The 19,828-nt window shown below is 39.5% G+C and overlaps 1 protein-coding gene across 1 annotated transcript in view; it reads right to left on the reverse strand.

Annotated features, from left to right (window-relative positions):
• LOC145984353 (uncharacterized) overlaps positions 1-19,828 on the reverse strand; it is a 242,526-nt gene that overhangs the window by 132,798 nt on the left and 89,900 nt on the right. The window contains exon 2 of the mRNA XM_083118009.1: positions 8,772-8,817. Within this exon, the coding sequence (XP_082974135.1) occupies positions 8,772-8,817 (46 nt within the window). The remainder of the gene's footprint in view (positions 1-8,771; positions 8,818-19,828) is intronic.

The following is a 19,828-nucleotide window of genomic DNA, read 5'->3' on the forward strand; positions in this document are numbered from 1 at the left end:
ATCTATGGAAAAATACTAGTTGTCCTTTGACATTCTCTATGTATACAGGGTGATTCAAGAGTCCTATATCATGGAACAACTCAATTATTATACCAGATAGCGAGAAATGGAAAGATATTGGAAATATAAAGTTTCCAGTCAAAGAGAAATGGTTAAGTTCAAGTCCAAGTCAAGATCTACGAAGAAAATATAAGTAATATTAAGATTACGACAGCCATACTAGATCAAGCAGTATTAATGCACGTACTTACTCCGAAAACATCAAAAACGTTTTTGGAGTATTACATTGTCTTCAAGTATTTGATATGTATTATCTTGGCCTGATACCCGCCAGTCTAGAGAACACGTCTTACGATAAAGGAATTAATGTCCAAATCACACCTTCCACGAAAATCCTGACACATTTCAAAGAGTTTCTAGGAGTAGACTAACTATTTCACTTCAAGGCAACACAGTATACAGTTGAAAAGTACTGAAGAAAGAGATGTTATGCATACTTGAAGACAAAGTTTGACCTTTAAGACATGAAGAAGCGCACGGTATCCTTCTTCTCTTCATGGCATATGTAGCTGTTAATAATCATGACTACAGGTGGTGGACATTGAAACTGAAAGAGATTACAGAACACGCCGCGAGAGGGATCGCCTCCGCCACCTGTTGGTCATGCACAGCATTGCGGGCAGTCGAGGGCATAGGTGTGTGCCTGCCAGTCACACTGGCACAGTAGGAGCTGGGCTGTACGTCGAATGGGGGACATATCAGAGTTCCAAAGAGGTCGAATTATTGATGCTCGTCTCGCTGGTGCATCAGTAATGGAGACTGCAAATATTTGTAGAGTATTCAGAGCCACAGTATCAAGGGTCATGGCAGTATACCAGAATGAAGGACGAACCACTGTCGGAGGAAACGTGAGCTGCTGTCTGACAGGGACATTAGGGTGTTACTGAGGATCGTGTCCAAAGAGCGTGAAACCACCGCTGCAAAAGTCACAGCAGAATTGAATACACACTTGACTGAACCTGTTTCTACCAAAACCATCCATTGAGAACTTCATAGGGCCAACGTCCATGGCAAGGTTGCTGTACCGAATCCCGTGATCACTAGCACCAATGCCAAAAAGTGGGTTGACTGGTGTCAGCAGCGCAAAATCATGGACGTTAGGCGACCTGGAATATGTCGTGTTCTCGGATGAGTCCACCTTCACTGTTTTCCATACATCTGGAACAGTTTACGTTTGAAGAAGTCTATCTGAAGCATACCAATCAGACTGCATAGTGCCCAGAGTGAAGCATGAAGGTGGGTCCGTGATGGTGTGGGGTGCAATATCGTGGTAGTATCGTGGGACCACCGATCGTTCTACAGGGACCTGTCACTGCCAACGACTATAGGACCATTATGGAGGACCATCTGCATCCTATGGTGCAAATATTGTTCCCAGACGGTGGTGCAGTATTCCAGGATGATAACGCACCGATGCTTACTGCTAAACAGGTCGCAGAGTGGTTCGATGAGCATGAACGTGAGGTTGAACATCTGCCATGGCCCGCCCAGTCGCCGGATCTCATCATTGAGTCCTTATGGGGTCTTTTGGAGGATCGCGTGCGGTGACGTTTCCCTCCACCAACAACATGTGGTGAACGCATTGGTCTGCTTCAGGAGAAATGGCTTCAAATACCTCTCACCACTGTGCAGGACCTCTATCGGTCCTTCTCCAGATGTGTTGCTGCTGTACTGGCCGCCAAGGTGGAAAACACCATAATAAAATAGGTTAGTCTCTGCATTCCAGTGTTTCAGTTTCAATGTGCACCACCTATACATCAGCATACGTGAACACAAATGTTGTTGTCCTGGCTCTACACGTCTCTTCAAAAGGAGGAAATATTCAGAAGCTTTGAATTGATTTTGGTAGCAGGGAACACCGACCAACATCTGAGATCCGCACCAATCTGCTAATCTTTCATTCAATCACAGGATTCGATACGGTTTACGCATTCAGCGGTATAGCAAAAATAGAGCTTGGAAAGTATGGATTGCCTTCAATTGTATCAACTATGCTCTTGGACAGTTGTTTACAGAAGTGGGCAGACGGCGAGTTCCTTATGTTTGCATTTCAGACATTTGTTTTTCTTCTGTGCGATAAAACATCACACATAAACAGCGTAAACGTCTGTAGACGTGTTCTGCTCATCAACAAGCCATCAACCGCCCACCCGATATGCCCTATGTCAGCATGTGTTACATTGAACGCACTGAAGTGAATGCATTGTGTGTTTATAAACACTTAACCCCCTCCCCTCCCCTCCCCGCCAAGTAGGCACCTGGAATTGTACAAAATCTGACAGTTGTCAACTATTCCAGACGTCTCTTTGATTGGAAACTTTATATTTCCAATATCTTTCCATTTCTCGCTATCTGATATAATAACGGAGTTGTTCCATGATATAGGACTCTTGAATCGCCCTGTATACATAGAGAGTGTCAAAGGACAACTAGTATTTTTCCATAGATTCAGTCGGGCACTAATTTTGGTGCCACCGTTGAATTCTGGAACCTCCAAAACACAGTGAATGATTCCAAACCTGATCATATGGGTGAAATGCTTATTTTTACATTTTGGCGGTCATATTGACCACCATATTTAATGTTATATGATAAGGTGGGTCTTTTAAATTTCTAACTTTCATAATAGAGTTTCAAAGTGAATCTTGCATGAAAACAAGATGCCATGAATGATAAATAACTGTCATGGAGTAACAGAATTCAGGAATGAAAATATTCGTCATGGCCGCAATTTTGATGACGTCATTACAGACGAACGAGAGAATAAAAGCTAGTGGTCTTGAGCGTTTTACATTCAGGAAGAAATGTACTATGCCCTCCCCAAAGATAATGTTCTCCGCCAGAAGTGAAATAATCTACCACTTTTCCTTATGTTTCAACAGCACTAGCAGGGCAGTATATCAGCTAGCAAACAACCACTACATTAAATCAAACAACTTCCTTATGGTGAATGGTAGACAAAAGGGCCAGGTACCGTTGTAAAGTACTTAAAACGCTCTACAATTATAATGTCAGAATGTTTAATAGTACTTTATAATTACTAAGTAATTTACGAAAAACCTATAAAACAGGTAATGAAAAATCTAATTTTCTCCATTTTTGTTACTATATTTCAGACATTGTATCCAGTACATATAATAGATTTTATTCGATAAATTGACCAATCGATTTTTTCTCATTTGGAGCAAAAGCGAAGGTTTTATCTCTATCTTGTGAGAAGTTATACGCGTATAAAGATTGCACTACAAATTCTGACGGCGGCCATATTGATGACGTCATATCTCCGAAACCCGCAACGGTATTCTTTGGGACTCTTTGGAAATACATCTCAAGTAGTACTACATGCTGCAGCAAGTTTCGTTTCATTGTTTCGAACGTTCAGGTTAAACTCTTAATTTGACTGGACTAATAGTCACGGAAGTGAAAGAGAAAAGAAAGTATTCGTCCATTTGAATGTGCGTTCAGCGAGTTAGAGTGCTTCCTATCTCTTGTTTGACAGATATTTATGATCCATTGGTTTGCGATTAATAAATAATTCTCTCTTATACTTCATAAATCACTCTTGAAATATTTATTTACATGTTTCAAGAATAGAAATACTTACCCCGGTTCATAAAGAAGTCACTTAGAAGATAAGGAGTCCATAAAAGTATTAAATCACAAGGACAATGCTTAGTTGCCAAGTTCGTTGAGTGGTCGAGTAACGATATAGCTACTGCAGGTTTCGATTTCCCGGCCTGGGCATGTCTGTTCCTTTGGGAGTGTCCTCATCGTCGCTGTTAGCTAAACGAGGCAGAAAAGCGATGTCAAATAAGACCGATATCAGCACAAAGCTGAATACTCAACTGTTGATTAATTTTCCTATTTCTGCTTACAATATGTTTAGTATCGGTGTCGCCTCAAATTTTCCAACTCGGGAGTTCTATTTGAAAACAGCGAAGTTTTGTGCGATTACAAATATTGGAACAACTGCTGCTCCATCTGGAGAAAATCGCCGTCAATTCTGATCACAATGAATTTCTTAATAATTTAAATGAAAAGTAAGTTACAATAATACTTTGCACAGTACTGTGTATTTCGCAAGAATGTATATTTTCGCCCACCTGTGGTAAACATGTACGAGTTAGACCAAGGCCAGCTGTTGCTTTCATATCATTCACGCGTTTAAAGTAGCTTTCGAATCTCAGCCATAGAAGAAACCATTTCAGACGGCAGAGAAAAATGTTAGGCGAAATGTTTGTCTAAGATCATGGGAAGGTTTCGTTGTTCATTTCAAGCCATTTCAGCATTTTTGTTAATTTACGAATCCCTAATAAAATAAACCTTATTGTATTCTGTATAATGGGTATGTTTTATCCTTTTAAAATTTCCACACTTCATTTTACCACCTTCCACTTCACGGCCAACCTGAGAGTCTTTTTAAATCTTTGTTAATACAAGCATCGTACCCATGAGGTCGCGGTTCGTTTCCTCGTGAAGACTCTGCACAGTGGTTCGATTCCATTTTAAACTGAAGGTCCAATCCCTGTTAGCTTATCTAAGCACGAAGGGAACCTAAAACAAACTTTACCAAATATTTTCAACAAAGAAACTAATATAGGCCTTAATGTAATGTTTGTTTTTTTTTAATTTGAAAAATCCCGAATGCTTAGAAATCCATTTTACATCTGGATATCAACAGAGAAAAATTGAAATTAACAAATGAGAAGCATGCGCGCACACACACAAACATATAAACATGTAACACAATAATAAAAACAATAACAACTAGTGTCGTATAACAAATATTAATTATTCTTCATATGCTTGATGCATGCCATTCTAAAAGCCTGCTTGGAGAGATGGAAGCCTGGAATGAATTGTACGTACATGGTTTGTAGCCTATACAGAAGTGATTATTGTTCTAGGAATAACCTTTGAGACTTAGTGTAAAATAAATAGTTGCATTTGCTGTTGGTACGTGGGATCCGGATGTGAAAAAGTGGCAAGAGTTGGTTAGTGAAAAGTTGTCCATTCATAATTCTGTAAAGAAATATCAGATCTGACACTTGATGGCGAAGAGGAAGATCATGAATTTGTAGAGTAGATAGAATTTCGTGTTGGAAAGGCTTTCAATGGCTGGATTTGAGTATTCTGAGGAAAAAAAAATACTACTTTGTCTGTTTCCATTACATTGCTTTCCCAGGACATGGACCAAATACAGGAACCAAATTCAAGAATAGGTAAGACGCACGTTTGAAAATAGATTAAGATGGCAGAAACGTGTAAATTAGTCCAAGGGTTTTCATGGATTTAGATGTTAGATCTACGCATCCTATTATATACATCCAGCGTATTCTGTGCCCCTCCCAGAAAAGGATTCTAGATAATGCTTGTTCTCATGATATCGCTTGTATATCACACGATGAAGCCTGAAGTCTACCACAGAAAGTTGACAAATACAGTAACTTCTTTGTTCATACCGTTATCATGAATGTATTTGTTACCGCATAAGATATTACTAATCTTATCCAACTCCCCGAGGCTGTTCTTTGTATTGATTAGGTCAACTGAAAAGTTGTCAAGGTTTGTAGAAGATGTATGGTTACGGTATATGATCGATTCAAAACTATATCACAATCGTTAAGAGATGGGTACTGGATTTTAACAGTATTGAAACTGTCAAATATAACTGAGAGACAAAAGAACTGATAGTGAATGATCTCATTGAGTGAGTGGTGGAGTTGAACGCATATTTGGGAGGTGGGGGTAGTGCAGTCAAAATAGGAAAAATAAAGTAACTAATTCATTAGAAGCTGGAATTTGATATGACTTCTTTATAGCATTAATAACAACATACGAAAAGTCCCCGGCGATCAACCGTACGATAAGTTCGCCATATTGAAAAAATGGCGGACAAATGAAAGTTTTCACGAAATTAGGAACTAATTCACAACAAACTGAAATTTAGTACATAACTTGTTTGTAGCATTAATAACAACATATTAAAAGTCCCCGGCGATCACCTTGCCGCTAAGTACGCCACATTGAAAAATGTCGGACGAATTCAAGTTTTCACGTAATAAAGAAACTAATTGACAATAGCTTATTTTATATGTATATATATATATATATATATATATATATATATATATATATATATTTCCTATAACACTAGTTACATCAATTACAACCTATTAAGTGTTCTGCAAATTATTGACACGGTAGGTAATATTTCGCAATATTTCGGGGCTTCTCAAAAAGCTACAAGATAACTAAACCTAACAAGCCTATTGTTATGTTAACAATGAGAGCGCTTGGGCTGACATCAGAAGGCGAAGGGAGGGCAAGTTGTTTGAACCTTTGAGGTTTATGTAATAAGTAAGACCCATCAAGTAGTGGGAGCCAGGTGTGGTGGGACTGTCCATTTGTTCATGGGAAAATAAATAATGTGCGTGTTTCCTTGATTTTGTGTCAATTAGGGTGTGTGCTACGTAACTGGTGGACACTTTGATTTGTTGGTTTCTATATTTGTAGAGCCAGGATTCGAACCGGGACCCCTGGCGTCGTAGCGCGCTGTGCTAACCACTCGCCACGGAGATCGACCAACGACTATACCACCGCGGTTCACACCATTAAAACAGAACTCTGTGAATTTTTTAATATAACAACCATGTAAATCTCTCTTAGTAACAGGCGATTATTCTTGTCTTTTGACATTTTTTTTTAGAAATAGATACGAGCATAAAGAAAGCGTATAAACGAGCTCATTTTGAAAATTCCATGTAAAGAATTCTCAGTGAAATATCAAACACGCCTATAAGCAAGCGTGATAAAAGGACTGTGGTAATTAAACTCATGTAAAGAGAAAATGTCAGAGGACAATTAAGTACAATACTCCCCCAAAGGTTTCCAGAACAACGCGGGGAGAGAGAAGTTATCATTCACCGAGATCACAAAGCGTTCGCTAGTCCTGCCAGGCTTGGCAAGGGATTTTTAATTCGACAGGAGCTTCTTTTGTTTCATTTATTGAGCGCCATGGGCATTTTGCTTGGAAATTGCCTTCTATCAGGAAAATAAAAGGGTAGCATTTGCTACTTACAAGCCTTATCTCAAGCTTTATCACGTAAGATAAACGATGCATGTACATTTACGTGTATGAAGTAAGACGTCAACTAAACACACGGCCATGAAAACAGGCGGCTGGGCAGAATTGCGCTGGTGCCACATGTGGGAAAAGCAAAGCGAGAGTGGGACAAAAGTTGCTGGTTCCCGCGCACTGTCTGGCAACGTCAACCGGGCTGCGTTGCCTAGTTTGAGCGTCATACCGACCTCTCTCCGGGGCACTTTTGTGTCATCTGTGACCTTTCGAGCAAGTACTGTCAGTTTGTATCACATGGATTACGAAGACCAACTCTACAACGAGATATTTAATTCTCTTAAACCTCCGAACACACAGGGTTGTGCTCCGACGTGGCAACAGCGCGAACTTCTGCAACCCGCCTAATTTCATGGCCGTGCGTTTAAAGTCGAGTTTGGAAGATAGGTATACACTGTATAAATTATCCTATGGCGCATTCTACAAACTTTATCCGGCTAGTTCTGGATCATAATATCCACGTGGAACGCAGTTTTCGCATGCTCCCTTACGACCATAACGAAGTTGTAGCTAGTCGACGAGTCTAATTTCTAGGTACAGTGCTAATAATCTACATTCTGCGCACGTTCAACTTTTTCTTCTTTTTGCTTCAGATTAGACTCCCATTGAAGCTGTAAAACACGATAGCTGATGGTACGAACAAAGTCGACTAGAACCTAAACTGATTTTGTCACAGTTACTTCACGGTGGAGAGCATATTACTATTATCGACAAGAAAGTGTGACAAATCACTTCTATCATTATTGACAAATATTGTCTCAGCAACTAAGAATAAACTCTTGTTTTAGCTCAATCGACAACACATTTTCGTTATTTCTGTCCTCATCTAGATTTTAATGAAGTTCAATATTTTTAATGAATGTTCTGCTTCTCATCTGTTAAAAATAAAATGTGTGGAATATGTAGGTCTATACATAGCTTATATTAGTAACGCAGAGTTCATGAAATAATATCAACACATAGTACGGTGCTATTTAGATGTGTCATACACAAGAAAGAACAATGAAAACTTTGTAACTAAGACAAATATTACATAACTGTTGATGCGCGTAAAATATAAACATATCTTAGGCGTATAAATACTCTTTATTTATATTAATATAGTGTAATAGGCGGATATTAGAATTTAAGCGTTGGGCTCAGTGCCGATAAAAATGTACATTGCCAGGGAGAAAAATCAGAAATGTCAAAAGAACTTCGAGGTTCTTGTCTAATGAAGTAATTAAAGTACTTCAATTCCAATTTGTTTTCTCGCCGATTCTTTAATAAACTTTGGTTCAAGGAGTGGATGGCATCACAGTCATATGTCGAAATTTAATGATAAAATTACCTCATTAAATGGTCAATCAAAACTTAATCTGAGACTAATTTATAGTCCAACATTATAAGCTACGATTAGAAGATAATAACACCTATCTTCGTAGTAAAAACTAAGAGTAAAATTACATTTGTGTATAGCAGATAATTTCTACGAATGAATTGAATTTGATTATTAGTGAAGAGTAGAGACGATAACTGTAAACTACAAATTCTTACTAATATTTAATAATTTTTATAAGCTATGTGAACTTACCTTCATCTTTCTCAAATTTCTCGCACGGTTTTGCTAGTCCATTCACCTGCAAGTAAAGAATATTAAAATTTGTAAAATTATCTTGAATTCTTGTCAAACAATACATTACTAAAAGAATGTTTCATATTTTGAAAACATGATACAGTACATATCGAACGTATTCCTGACGACGATTATGTGCTCCTGTCCTGCTGAACCCATTGCATGCCATCGCCAGCTTATTCACCTGACCTCAACTGCATAAAAAAATGCATGGGCACTCCTGAAGATAGCTATTGCCAATCATCCCAACCACCACAGACCCTCGGAACAGATTACGGAGGCCTTCATACATAAATGGGACCGTATTTCTCAATTGAAGAGAGATGCAGATGAAACCTCCGGCATTGCATAATTAGTTACATCCCTTGTGACTACGATCCCCAAGTCATAAATTGAGTTACACTTCACAATATACACTGGACACACCTGGTGCGAAGCATGCCACGTCATGTAGAGAGGTGTGCTCGAGGAGGGTCCATGGCCAGGGTTGGCAAAATTTGTTTTTTTTTTTTTAAATAAACAAAACAAACAGGTTTTTTGTTTTTAAACATGTTTTAATGTGTTTAAACAGTGTTTTTATCTAGGAACAAAAAAATGTTTTAAACAAATTATTAAACGTTTAAAACATAATCCCAAAAATACTTATTTTCTAAGAACAATGATTAATAAGGAATCTGTTAATCATCCAAGGAAGGACTGTATTCCTATTTACGTTACTCTTAAATCTCCCATTTAAGCTGTTCGAGAAGGTTCAACTAATCCATAATTGCCAGGCCCCACTCTAATCACGTGGTAGTTACTCTGTTTTGTATGTTTTCCGAAATACGACATTTTATCGTGAATGCAACAAAATATTGACATTAACAACTACGTATGTGCAGTGTGTTAAGTACGGAAGAAAACTGTTTCCCATTCATATACCATTCAATTTTTAAAATGTTTTAAACACTTGTAAAGAAAAACAACATACCCAAGTGATTTAAACGAAGGCCACGGGTACTCATTACGATAGGTCTCTTTATTAACTGAATATACATTTTCAGCCACTGAACAGATTTCTGCGCAGAATAAACAAAATGACGCGGATTGAATGAAAAGACAAAGTTACAGAACATGCAAATAAGCACAGACTATCATATATCAAGTACCAAAATGTGTTGTAAACAAGTCCAAAAAGACATTTGTAAAAACAAAGTCGTGTTTTTTAAACGTTTAAAAGAAATGGTTTTAAACATGCCAACTCTGCCCATGGCTTTTGAAGAGGAAAGAATGCATCAGAGATAGTAATGGTGATTACTGACACTCATTATGCACTTCGATGTTTTGTTTCGCTTTGTAACAGTGCTACTGTATACATTTTGCATCATGTTTGGTGCTTTCAAATAAACTGTTTTGCTTCTGCCTCATTTCCTGGCATATCCTATTTCCTTTGAGACCTACATTACATCCCATTCTGTAAATATCAAATTATGCAACTTTTTTTTTTTTTTGCACTGTAAGTAGAACATTTCTGATGAAAACAGTGACGACATATATTTGTAAATGCACTATATTTAACTTTTGATAATCTGCTTGTTCGACATATATATATATATATATATATGTATATATATTGGGTACACCACAAACATAGACAAGGGGTGACAATTGTGGATAGGGATGAAACTTGATATATATATTATCATTATTCCTTCATGGGAATACACCGCAGACCACATATCCATTAACGCACGGCCATGAAATTAGGCGGGTGGCAGAAGTTTGCGATGTTGCCACGTCGGAACACAGAGCCCCGTGTGATCAGAGGTTTTAGAAAATGAAATATCACGTTGTAGAGTTGGTCTTCGTAATACTGTATCACATGATACAAACTGACAGTATTTGCTCGAAAGGTCAGGAATGACACACAAGTGCCCCGGAGAGAGGTCGGTCTGACGTTCGAACTAGGCAACGCAGCCCTGTTGACGTTGCCACACAGTGCGCATAAACCAGCGACTTTTGTCCCGCTCTCGCTTTGCTTTTACCATATGTGGCACCAGCGCAATTCTGCCAAGTCGCCTATTTTCATGGCAGTGCGTTTAGTTGACTTTTCTTTGTTTTGCATGTGACTGGAGAGAGAGGAGAGCAAACCTGTTTAACAGTTAGGTTCTTGTTAACTCAATTTCGCATGAACAAGCTTGAAGATGACCCCCGTGCAGGGAATCCTGGCACATCAACATTCGATGAGACGGTGGATAAAGTTCCCGACATAGTGATGAAACTTCGGCGCCGCAACACCAGATCAATTGCTGAGGCTTTGAGATGCCAGGGAACGTGTTCAGCACATCCTTACTAAGGGACTCGTTAGTAGGAATTGTAGATATTGTAGATATTCTGGCGACGGTGATTCGAACAAGTGTTCTCGGGTTACCAGTCAGGGCACCAACGCAGATTTAACCTTTTGACGAAAGCTCGGAAGGCTAAACAGGAATCACTTGGTTGATATCTAGAGAAAACCTCTTCATCAAACTTTACAGGTGTTTGAGACCGATCCAAATGGCCTTGTATTACCACGATTGGTAACTACGGACAAGACAAGGGTCCATCACTTTCGGCCCGAGTACAAAAACAAAGAAAGCAAAAGTTAGCCCACACCAAAGGAGGTTGATTTGATTTCAGTTTTGTTATTTTACGTAGCTTTCCTGTCACTTTTGGCTATTCGCGACAATGAGGATGAGTGATGATATGATGAAATTGAGAAAGGGACACTCACAAAGAACGCCCATGCCCAGGTCGGGATTCGAACACGGGACCCCTGATGTCGTAGCGCGCTGTGATAACCACTCCGCCACGGAGGTCAGCACTAAAGAAAGTGAGCGTGGCTGCATCAGCTGGTAAGTTGAAGGCTGAAGAAGGTTGAAGAAGGTGGATATCTTCTGTAATTCGAAAGGTGTTTTGTTTATTGAGTTTTTACACAAGAGTGAAACTTTAACGGGAATGTTCCGCCACGAGCAACTATGAGGTGTAATTACAACACTTATTTTCAATGGGGTTGTTACACCACAGAAGTGTCAGTGACTGTACTATGCTTCGCATTGCGACAAGCTGAGGGTTGTAATCAGTAAAAAAGAGCGACGAATACTGAGGATATATTGTGTTACGGCATGCACCATCTCATATCTCCGCATCCACATCTCTCACCTGGTATGGTTTCCTCAAGCATTTATCTTTCTTAATCTAAAAAAAAACAACATCAAAATGGAACTAAGTGTGCCGCAGTTAATGACGTCACGAGAACGGTGGAGTTCTGTTTACATACGAAAGATGAAACGTTCCATTCAGAACAAAGCAGTCAACTGTTGGGTATGTGGTTTATGATATTCCCATGCAAACGATTAGTAATAGGCAACAAATTTTTAGATGCTAAAAAAGAGGGATTTGGGACTTTATAAACTCCTTTTTAAGACTTTTTGGTGCTTATAATATATTAATAGCTGTAATTATTAATTGATAATAATTTTATGAATTAACATAGTTTTAGATGCAATTTGTATGCAGAAAGGCACTATTTTCAGTGCAATGAATTCTATTATTTGATTATAAAAAAGATACAATTTGTCCAATACAAATTATTTATAATATTTTGAAGCATTGCACCATACGAGGGTCATTCTGAAAGTTTTGAGAATGGAAGCCTTGAAATGAAAATATTCTTATCATTAAATCTTCTGAAATTACTCTCCACCACACTCTGCAACAACCATCCGTTCAAACCACTTTTTGAATGCTGAACGCCACGCGTCCTTCGGTGTGCTGCAAAGAAGCAACAAAGACACTGTACATATGCAGCCACTGCAGCTTCAGGTGAGTTAAATTGGCAACCACGATTGTTTTCTTTCACTTTAGAAAAAAAAATCACATGGGGCCAGGTCCTGGAATGTACGAAGGATGGTGTAATGTTTTGACTTGGTCAGAAAGTAGGTTGACTCCCTTGTGAAGTGAGCAGAGCCATTGACATGGTCCAGCAGGTTTCCGCAAAGGCCTGTGTTTGGACGGTTCCTACTAAACGTATCGAATACTTTGGGCAGACATTTTGTCATGTACCATGCGGCGACTGTTTTTTTGTTCTTCAAGTGGAACTGTGGCCACTAGCAGAGAAGAAAGAGCAGACCATTTTCCTGCCAACACTTATTGATCTCTTCACTTTTGTTGGAGGATCCTCCCCAGGGAAGACCCAGACAGATGACTGCCTCCTCGTTTCTGGATAATATTGTTATATCCAGGTAACGTAACACCTGTTACGATGTCAAAAATATTTTTTGATCTTCCTCCACCGAATTTGTCCAGCATTTCCTGGCACCAATCCACTCGTGCCTTTTTCTGCTCATTTGTGAGGTTGTGGGGGATCCAACGACTGTAAATATTTCTGACGTGATTATTCAGGATCTGTCTAACTGGTGCAGATCCATAGTTAGGGTTGTCTGAATCTGGGCATATGCATAATATACATCGTTGATCTTCTCTCAACGTCTGTTCAACTTTCGCCACATTTTCATCTGTTGTGGCTGTTGCAGGCCGCCCTGAACGGTCTTCATCTTCAAGGGAGTCCCTTCCTCTCTTAAATTCTGCAAACCAACGATAGATGGTGGCTTGTGAAGGGCAAATATCCCCATCCCCAAATGCACCGTGCAATCTTCCAAGACACTCCTTCTTGCTTAAACTAACTTTGAAGTCTTAAAAAATCGTAGCACGGAAATGCTCTCGTTCGAGACCCATCCTTGCTTCAGACGAAACCCCAACTACTGCCGCATAAACAATCATGCTGACTCAGTCCATTGTTGGAGCAAGTTGAAACTTGCAGAGTTTGCTACTGAAATGTCAATCTAAATACAGAAACAACAGCAGCGAGTTGCGGTGGCTCATTGTTATCGATTCTCAAAACTTTCAGAGTGACCCTCGTATGCTTTTCAATGTTCTCTGTGGTGAAGTTCTTCCAGTCGTCCGTGAGTAGGCGTTTGTACAGTCACGGACACTTATGGGTTGTAACAATCCAATTAACTTTCAATGTGATCGTTACAACCCATAAGTGTCCCTGGAGAAACTTCTTTCCACACCGAAAGAAGTTATTGGTGCAAACTTCAGAAATGCAACTGCTGCTGATTCCCAAGCCAGGTTTGGGACTCCCCGAGGCATAGTGGTAACGTAATCGCCTTGTAACGAGGAGGTCGTAGGTTCGATATCCGTTGGAGGCACATAGTGGTTCGGACCTCATTTTAAACTGTAGGTCTAGTCCCGCTTAGTCTGTCTGTGCATAATGTGGGTTCAAAAACTCAACCTTAAAACTCAAACCACAGGCAGGTTCGCAGTGGTCTTCTCTCCCTGATGAACAACCTCTATACTGGAGTAGTTGTAGTTTCCGGGGCAAACCCTCACCTTTCACCTAACTGTTGTGTCAATGGGGGAAATAGGCAACATGATTGGTCACTTTCAGGGTTGCCTTTGCTGCTCGGAACAGCCAATCAGACTGGGGTATTCTTGGAATCTTCCTGCGCTCTTACACTGTTGGAGGCCTTGAATAATACCAGCCCTGTTTTAACAACTGAATGAATTTGTAGCTAGGATTCCGTCCAAAAACAGCCTCCATTTTTTGATTGGTATACTACACCTACGATCCCTTTAATTGCCTGGAACGTACAGTGTTTAAAAACGGATAACGTCTCATTCAGTCTGTTCACTTCATATATTTTCCCATTACGTGATGCAGGCTGGAAGATGACGGAAAATTGCACAGACACTGACACCCCTTGCCGTTGAATTGCTTCCTTTGAAGCTCGGATTCGTTCAAGGTGTCAAGGTTCAAGGGTCTCAAACCTTTGTGGTGGAAATTAAGGGTCGTTTTTAATAAAAGTTATTTTCAAAGATTCCCCAAATGATTAAGAGGCGTTTTTCAGGTCAAAATATGGCTTTTAGGCATTTATAGGAATTTATGGTTCATTTAGGTATTTTAGATCTTACAGAATTTCAGTAGAGTAGTGCTCTGTGCATGAAACGCAAAGATCTCTAAATAGCATATGTCTAGGACGCAGCAAAAAAAAAAAAAATAGGTATGAACCTAGAAATCCATTCCCAAGTTTCATCCCACTTCTACATCTTGGTCTGGCTCAAAACCTTTCAGCCAACCTCGTACGTACCCATCAGCATTTATATTTATCTTCATTTTGCCCAATATGTTCTTGTACAGGTAGAGAACGAGCCAATCTCCGTAGTGGAGTGGTTAGTACAGCGCGCTACGACGCCACGGTTTTGGGTTCGTATCCCAACCTGAGCATGCGTTTTCTTTGTGAATGTAGTACTTTCATCAATTTCATCATATCACTCATTAACGAATCGCCACAACTGACACAAACAAAATAAAATAATAAACCAACCAATCAATCAATATTGAGGACGAAATTGTGCTGCTTCGGTTTACAGAAGATATGGCCTGATTAGTTATACTGTCAGATGTAAACTTTTAGTCTTATATTGATCACAACAAAGTCAATAAATAAAGTTATGAGTGAATTGTATACATAAATGTTTGTTGTTGAATATTTTTAATGAAAGAAAAGAGAACTTCAAAAAATTTTAAACTAACTAACTTCTTAGCCTTCTTAAATCCGAAGGTTTATGGCTGCTCCAACACAAGCCTTACATCTGTTCCTATCCTAGACAAGATCAATCCAATCTTTACCATCCTTGCCAATTTTAGTTAGGTCCATCTCAACGTCATTCCTTCATCTTCGTCTTGGCCTTCCTACAGGTCTCTTACCATCAGGTTTCCCAACAAGAATCCTTTTCAACTACAGAAATTAAATGCAGAACTTAATAATTTTTAGAAATGTTTTAGAAACATCAACCTATGACCATTATACATATGCCTTGCGTTGGTATTCCGAGTTATGATTTTAAAAAAAATGTTTCAAATAGTGAGCCTTCCGATGAAGTAGTTGTAACGCTGTCGTCTTGTAATCAAGGTGTTAAGGGTTCGAGCTCCGGTAGAGCTACATTGGACTTTGGTTCGGATCTCACTTTAAACTGTAGGTCTAGTCCCGATTAGCCTACCTGGGCATAAAGTCCACTTAAACAAACTTTGTTTCAAACAGCGTTTAATAGACTTATCACTTGCAGTAATTGTAACTATACGTGACATTTTCATAACTAACCCTGGTTTCTTCTAACTTTTCGGCGTAAATCACTACGCTGAGATGTTTTGCCTACACGGATTTAATTGGTCGGAACAGACTTTCAAAAACTTTGCAAGTATCCGAAAACTTGAAATTTCATCTCCTTCCCGTTTTGAAGGTAGCCTTGCATATCGATTTTCCTGTTTCCAGAATAGCTCTATATAATTTCGCATCCGTCAAGTTTCTCTTTCCGAAGTTGTCTGAAGTCGACTACTTGCACCTAATTTGCCCTTCAGTGCTTCCATCAACTGCGTGTCTATAACAGACCAGCTGCACATCCTTTACTACTTGTCGCCACTTAGTTTGTGGCCATTCAGTAGAAAGTTTTGGCTAGGCATCTGCAACCTAGCCTTGTAGGAATACAAACTCTATGAAACCACATGTCGATGCCAGCTGGAATCGGACCAAGTCTTTGATATGCTCGCAAACCAAAAGAAAAATATACATACTTCGCTGCAAAAGTTGGAGGGAAAATAAATTATCTTGTGTTCCCCTTTTATATTTATATCGATCTTTATACAGGGTGTCTCAAAAGTAATAGCGCAAACTGACACAGATGAAAGTACCGATAATAGAAGCAAAAAAGTCTCAGTAAACATGGGTCTCCAAAAGAGTAGTTTTCGAGATAATCGCGAATGTGTGATTACAAGCCGCCACTGACTTCATTGTTTGTAAACGTCGTTCTAGTTGGTAAAATGCTCATAATATGTGCGAATGTTCTGTTTGATTGCAACGCCACCTCTCGGAAATGTTCTGTTTGATTACAACGCCACCTCTCGGAAATATTCTGTTTTGTAAACAAAGAGCAAGCCTCGGACCGCGCAAGGAGTAAAGCAATCTGCGTTTACAAAATGCAATCAATGACGGCTTGTAACCACACATTCGCACACATTATTAGCATTTTACCAACTAGGACGACGTTTACAAACAATGAAGTCAGTGGCGGCTTGTAATCATCACACATTCGCGATTATCTCGAAAACGGCTCGTTTGCGGACCCATGTTTACTGCGGCTTTTTTGCTTCCATTATCGTGTACTTTCACCTGTGTCAGTTTGCGCTATTATTTATGAGACACCCTGTATACATACATATTACACACACACATATATTAATTATATATGATTGTATGTACCTAGTTCGTGTGTGTGTGTCGGCCCCCGTTGCGGAGTGGTTAGGGTTAGCAGATCGCGCGCTACGATGCCAGGGGTCCCGGATTCGAATCCCGGCCTGGGCATGGATGTCTGTGAGTGTTCATTCATCAATTTCATCATATCATCACTCATCCCCATCTTTGCAAATTAGCCGAAAGTGGCACAAAAGCAAAGTAAAATACAGCAAATCAATCAATCGTGTGTGTGGGTGTGTGTGTGTGATGGTGTGTGTGTGTGTGTGCGCGCGCGCGCCAACTTATATGGGTTCGTTAAATTCATCGTAGTGGAGTAGAGTCCAGCGCAGATAATTCTGCCGTGCGATGCGCGAAACAACTAAAGAAGCAGTGTTGCTAATGGAGCAGATAGAAAAATCGCTGCAGTGCGCCGATGCACAGCTGTTACGTACAACAATAAAATTAGAGAATTCAGGTCTATCTAACGTTGAGTTTTAAACGTCATGCATTATACCAGGACTAGGATTAATATGTACTAACAAGTGGCTTTGTATGTAGCTACATACATATGGACTAAAAATTCGCAAAATATAAACTAACACATATGTAAAATTACCAAAAATGCTGCAAAGAAGACTTCTTCATACGATTCCTTATTTGAGTGATTTCAAACAAAATAAAAAAAGTATATATTTTATTTTTCATTGCATTAATGCACTGGTGGCGTACTACACTTTTCACTCCCAAAACCCGTATACACTGGTATGGAACTGCAACGGCAGATAATAACATGCCAACGTGTTAAACCGCTACAATTGCACCATAACACTCCTCCTGAAGCAGTATTATTATTTCCTCTCTGAGATCGGCGACAGTCGGTTGCCTTTGTTGTACATTTACAAAGGATGCCGGCTTCCACAACAATAACAAGTACATATACTGCCACTAGACGATAAGCTGTGCGGCTTTTTCTTTTGTTATGAACCAGGGCCGGCGCTAGTCATTTTGCCTCCCTGGGAGGTGGCGGCAGATGCCGCTCTATTTCGACCCCCCCCCCCCGGTCATTACGCAGCAACGGAAAATTGAAAATCAATATATTCCTAACTAAAACATCAAAATATAAAATAAATAATGAGACTTCTTATGCTATTTCAATACTATTCAGCGCAAAAGAATATCTCGCTCGATCACAGTTTTCAATAGGCTTATTTTTTTCTTCTCTTCAAATTTTGCCGCTCGGTACGCCCTCCCCTTCCGCCGGCCCTGCTATGAACTTGGTCACCCATCAAAGCATGGCAATTTTAACACAGAAAACAATATGTATCGCATTAAGCAGCAAAAATGACAGCCTCCTCTATGCAATTTCTACAAGAACACGTGCCGGAGCCAGAGTTGAAATGATGTTGGAGCCACATAATTTATTTATTTTGAATAATTCCAAAATTATGAAATATGAACAATTTGTTGCTGCTGTTCGCTGCTCTCTTGCCAAAATGCTTTATTGGGATGCTAACACCATGACTGGCTTCCTCCTTCATGAACTCGTGCACGTTGCTTAGAATTTCCCGAGCTTGGCTATGCAAGGTTTTTGATTTCAACTTCGACAGAACTTGAGGCATTATGGAATTTAACGTTCATTAGCAAACACACACTTTTACATACACACACGCAATACACGCACACAACGTCAAACCGGTCAAATACTTAGTATAAAATAAAAATATGGTGCTTCCAATCCAACAAAACTCACCGTCACTTTACCTGCCTTTTCCCCTTCCGTGACAGAAATAGTGCTTCATTATTACAGTTGGCAACACTAGTTACTAGCTAGCCAATGAACATGCACTGCATAAAAGAAACAAGCACTACGCCGTGCTATATTGCCACATTAGCGTCCCTACCGAACGGTGGGAACCGCGAGCTGGAGCGCTATTCAATTGTTTTCAATGATGTTTGCGCGAGTGTGTCCAGGAATGGAATGACAATGTGGCAACAATAGCGAAGGTTTTCGAGCAGGGTAGAACACATGATGCTAAGAGAGAGGGAGACGAAACGAAAATTCGTTTCTACGCAACGGCAAATTTACGTGTGTGGCACTCTACTTATTGACATCACTGACGGTGGAGCCTATTGAAAAACAGTGGGCTGAATTTATAATTTTACGCAATAATGTGTGTCGACTGAGAATTCGACCTAAAATGCCTTTTTTGTTCTTGGGCCAGAAATGTAGGATTTTACGTTTAGAAACAGTTTCGAGCCATTTTTAAGAGGAATACATGATTGTTATAGTAGCTCTTTTAGCCTATTTTAGTCGTAAGTACCTATTTCGAAGATAACTGCTTTTTTGAGTGCCTAATTCGGAAGAAATATGAAAAATATGTCAATGTTCATTAATTGTAGTGTCTATCGATACTCATCCTGGATATAAGCCCTTTCCTCCCTTCTTTTCGTAATAAGGATGTGATTACGGATAGTGAAAATAATGGAGGACACAAAAGTATCATATTAGAGATGTAACAAGCAATTATGAAATATTTTGATAACAATCAGTAATAGAGTTGTGAGAATTCTTAAAGTGTATAATGATAAAACATTTTGTTTTCTTAGGCGCGGGACTTTGTTTCTAAAATAAATATATTAACAGGCAAACTATTGGCTGGACTCGAGCCCAACAGGTCCATGCAAGTTGGCACCACTGATCAT

This window comes from Lepisma saccharinum, chromosome 2 (genome assembly GCF_977018435.1).
Source record: "Lepisma saccharinum chromosome 2, izLepSacc3.1, whole genome shotgun sequence".
NCBI classification, from domain to species: Eukaryota; Metazoa; Arthropoda; class Insecta; order Zygentoma; family Lepismatidae; genus Lepisma; species Lepisma saccharinum.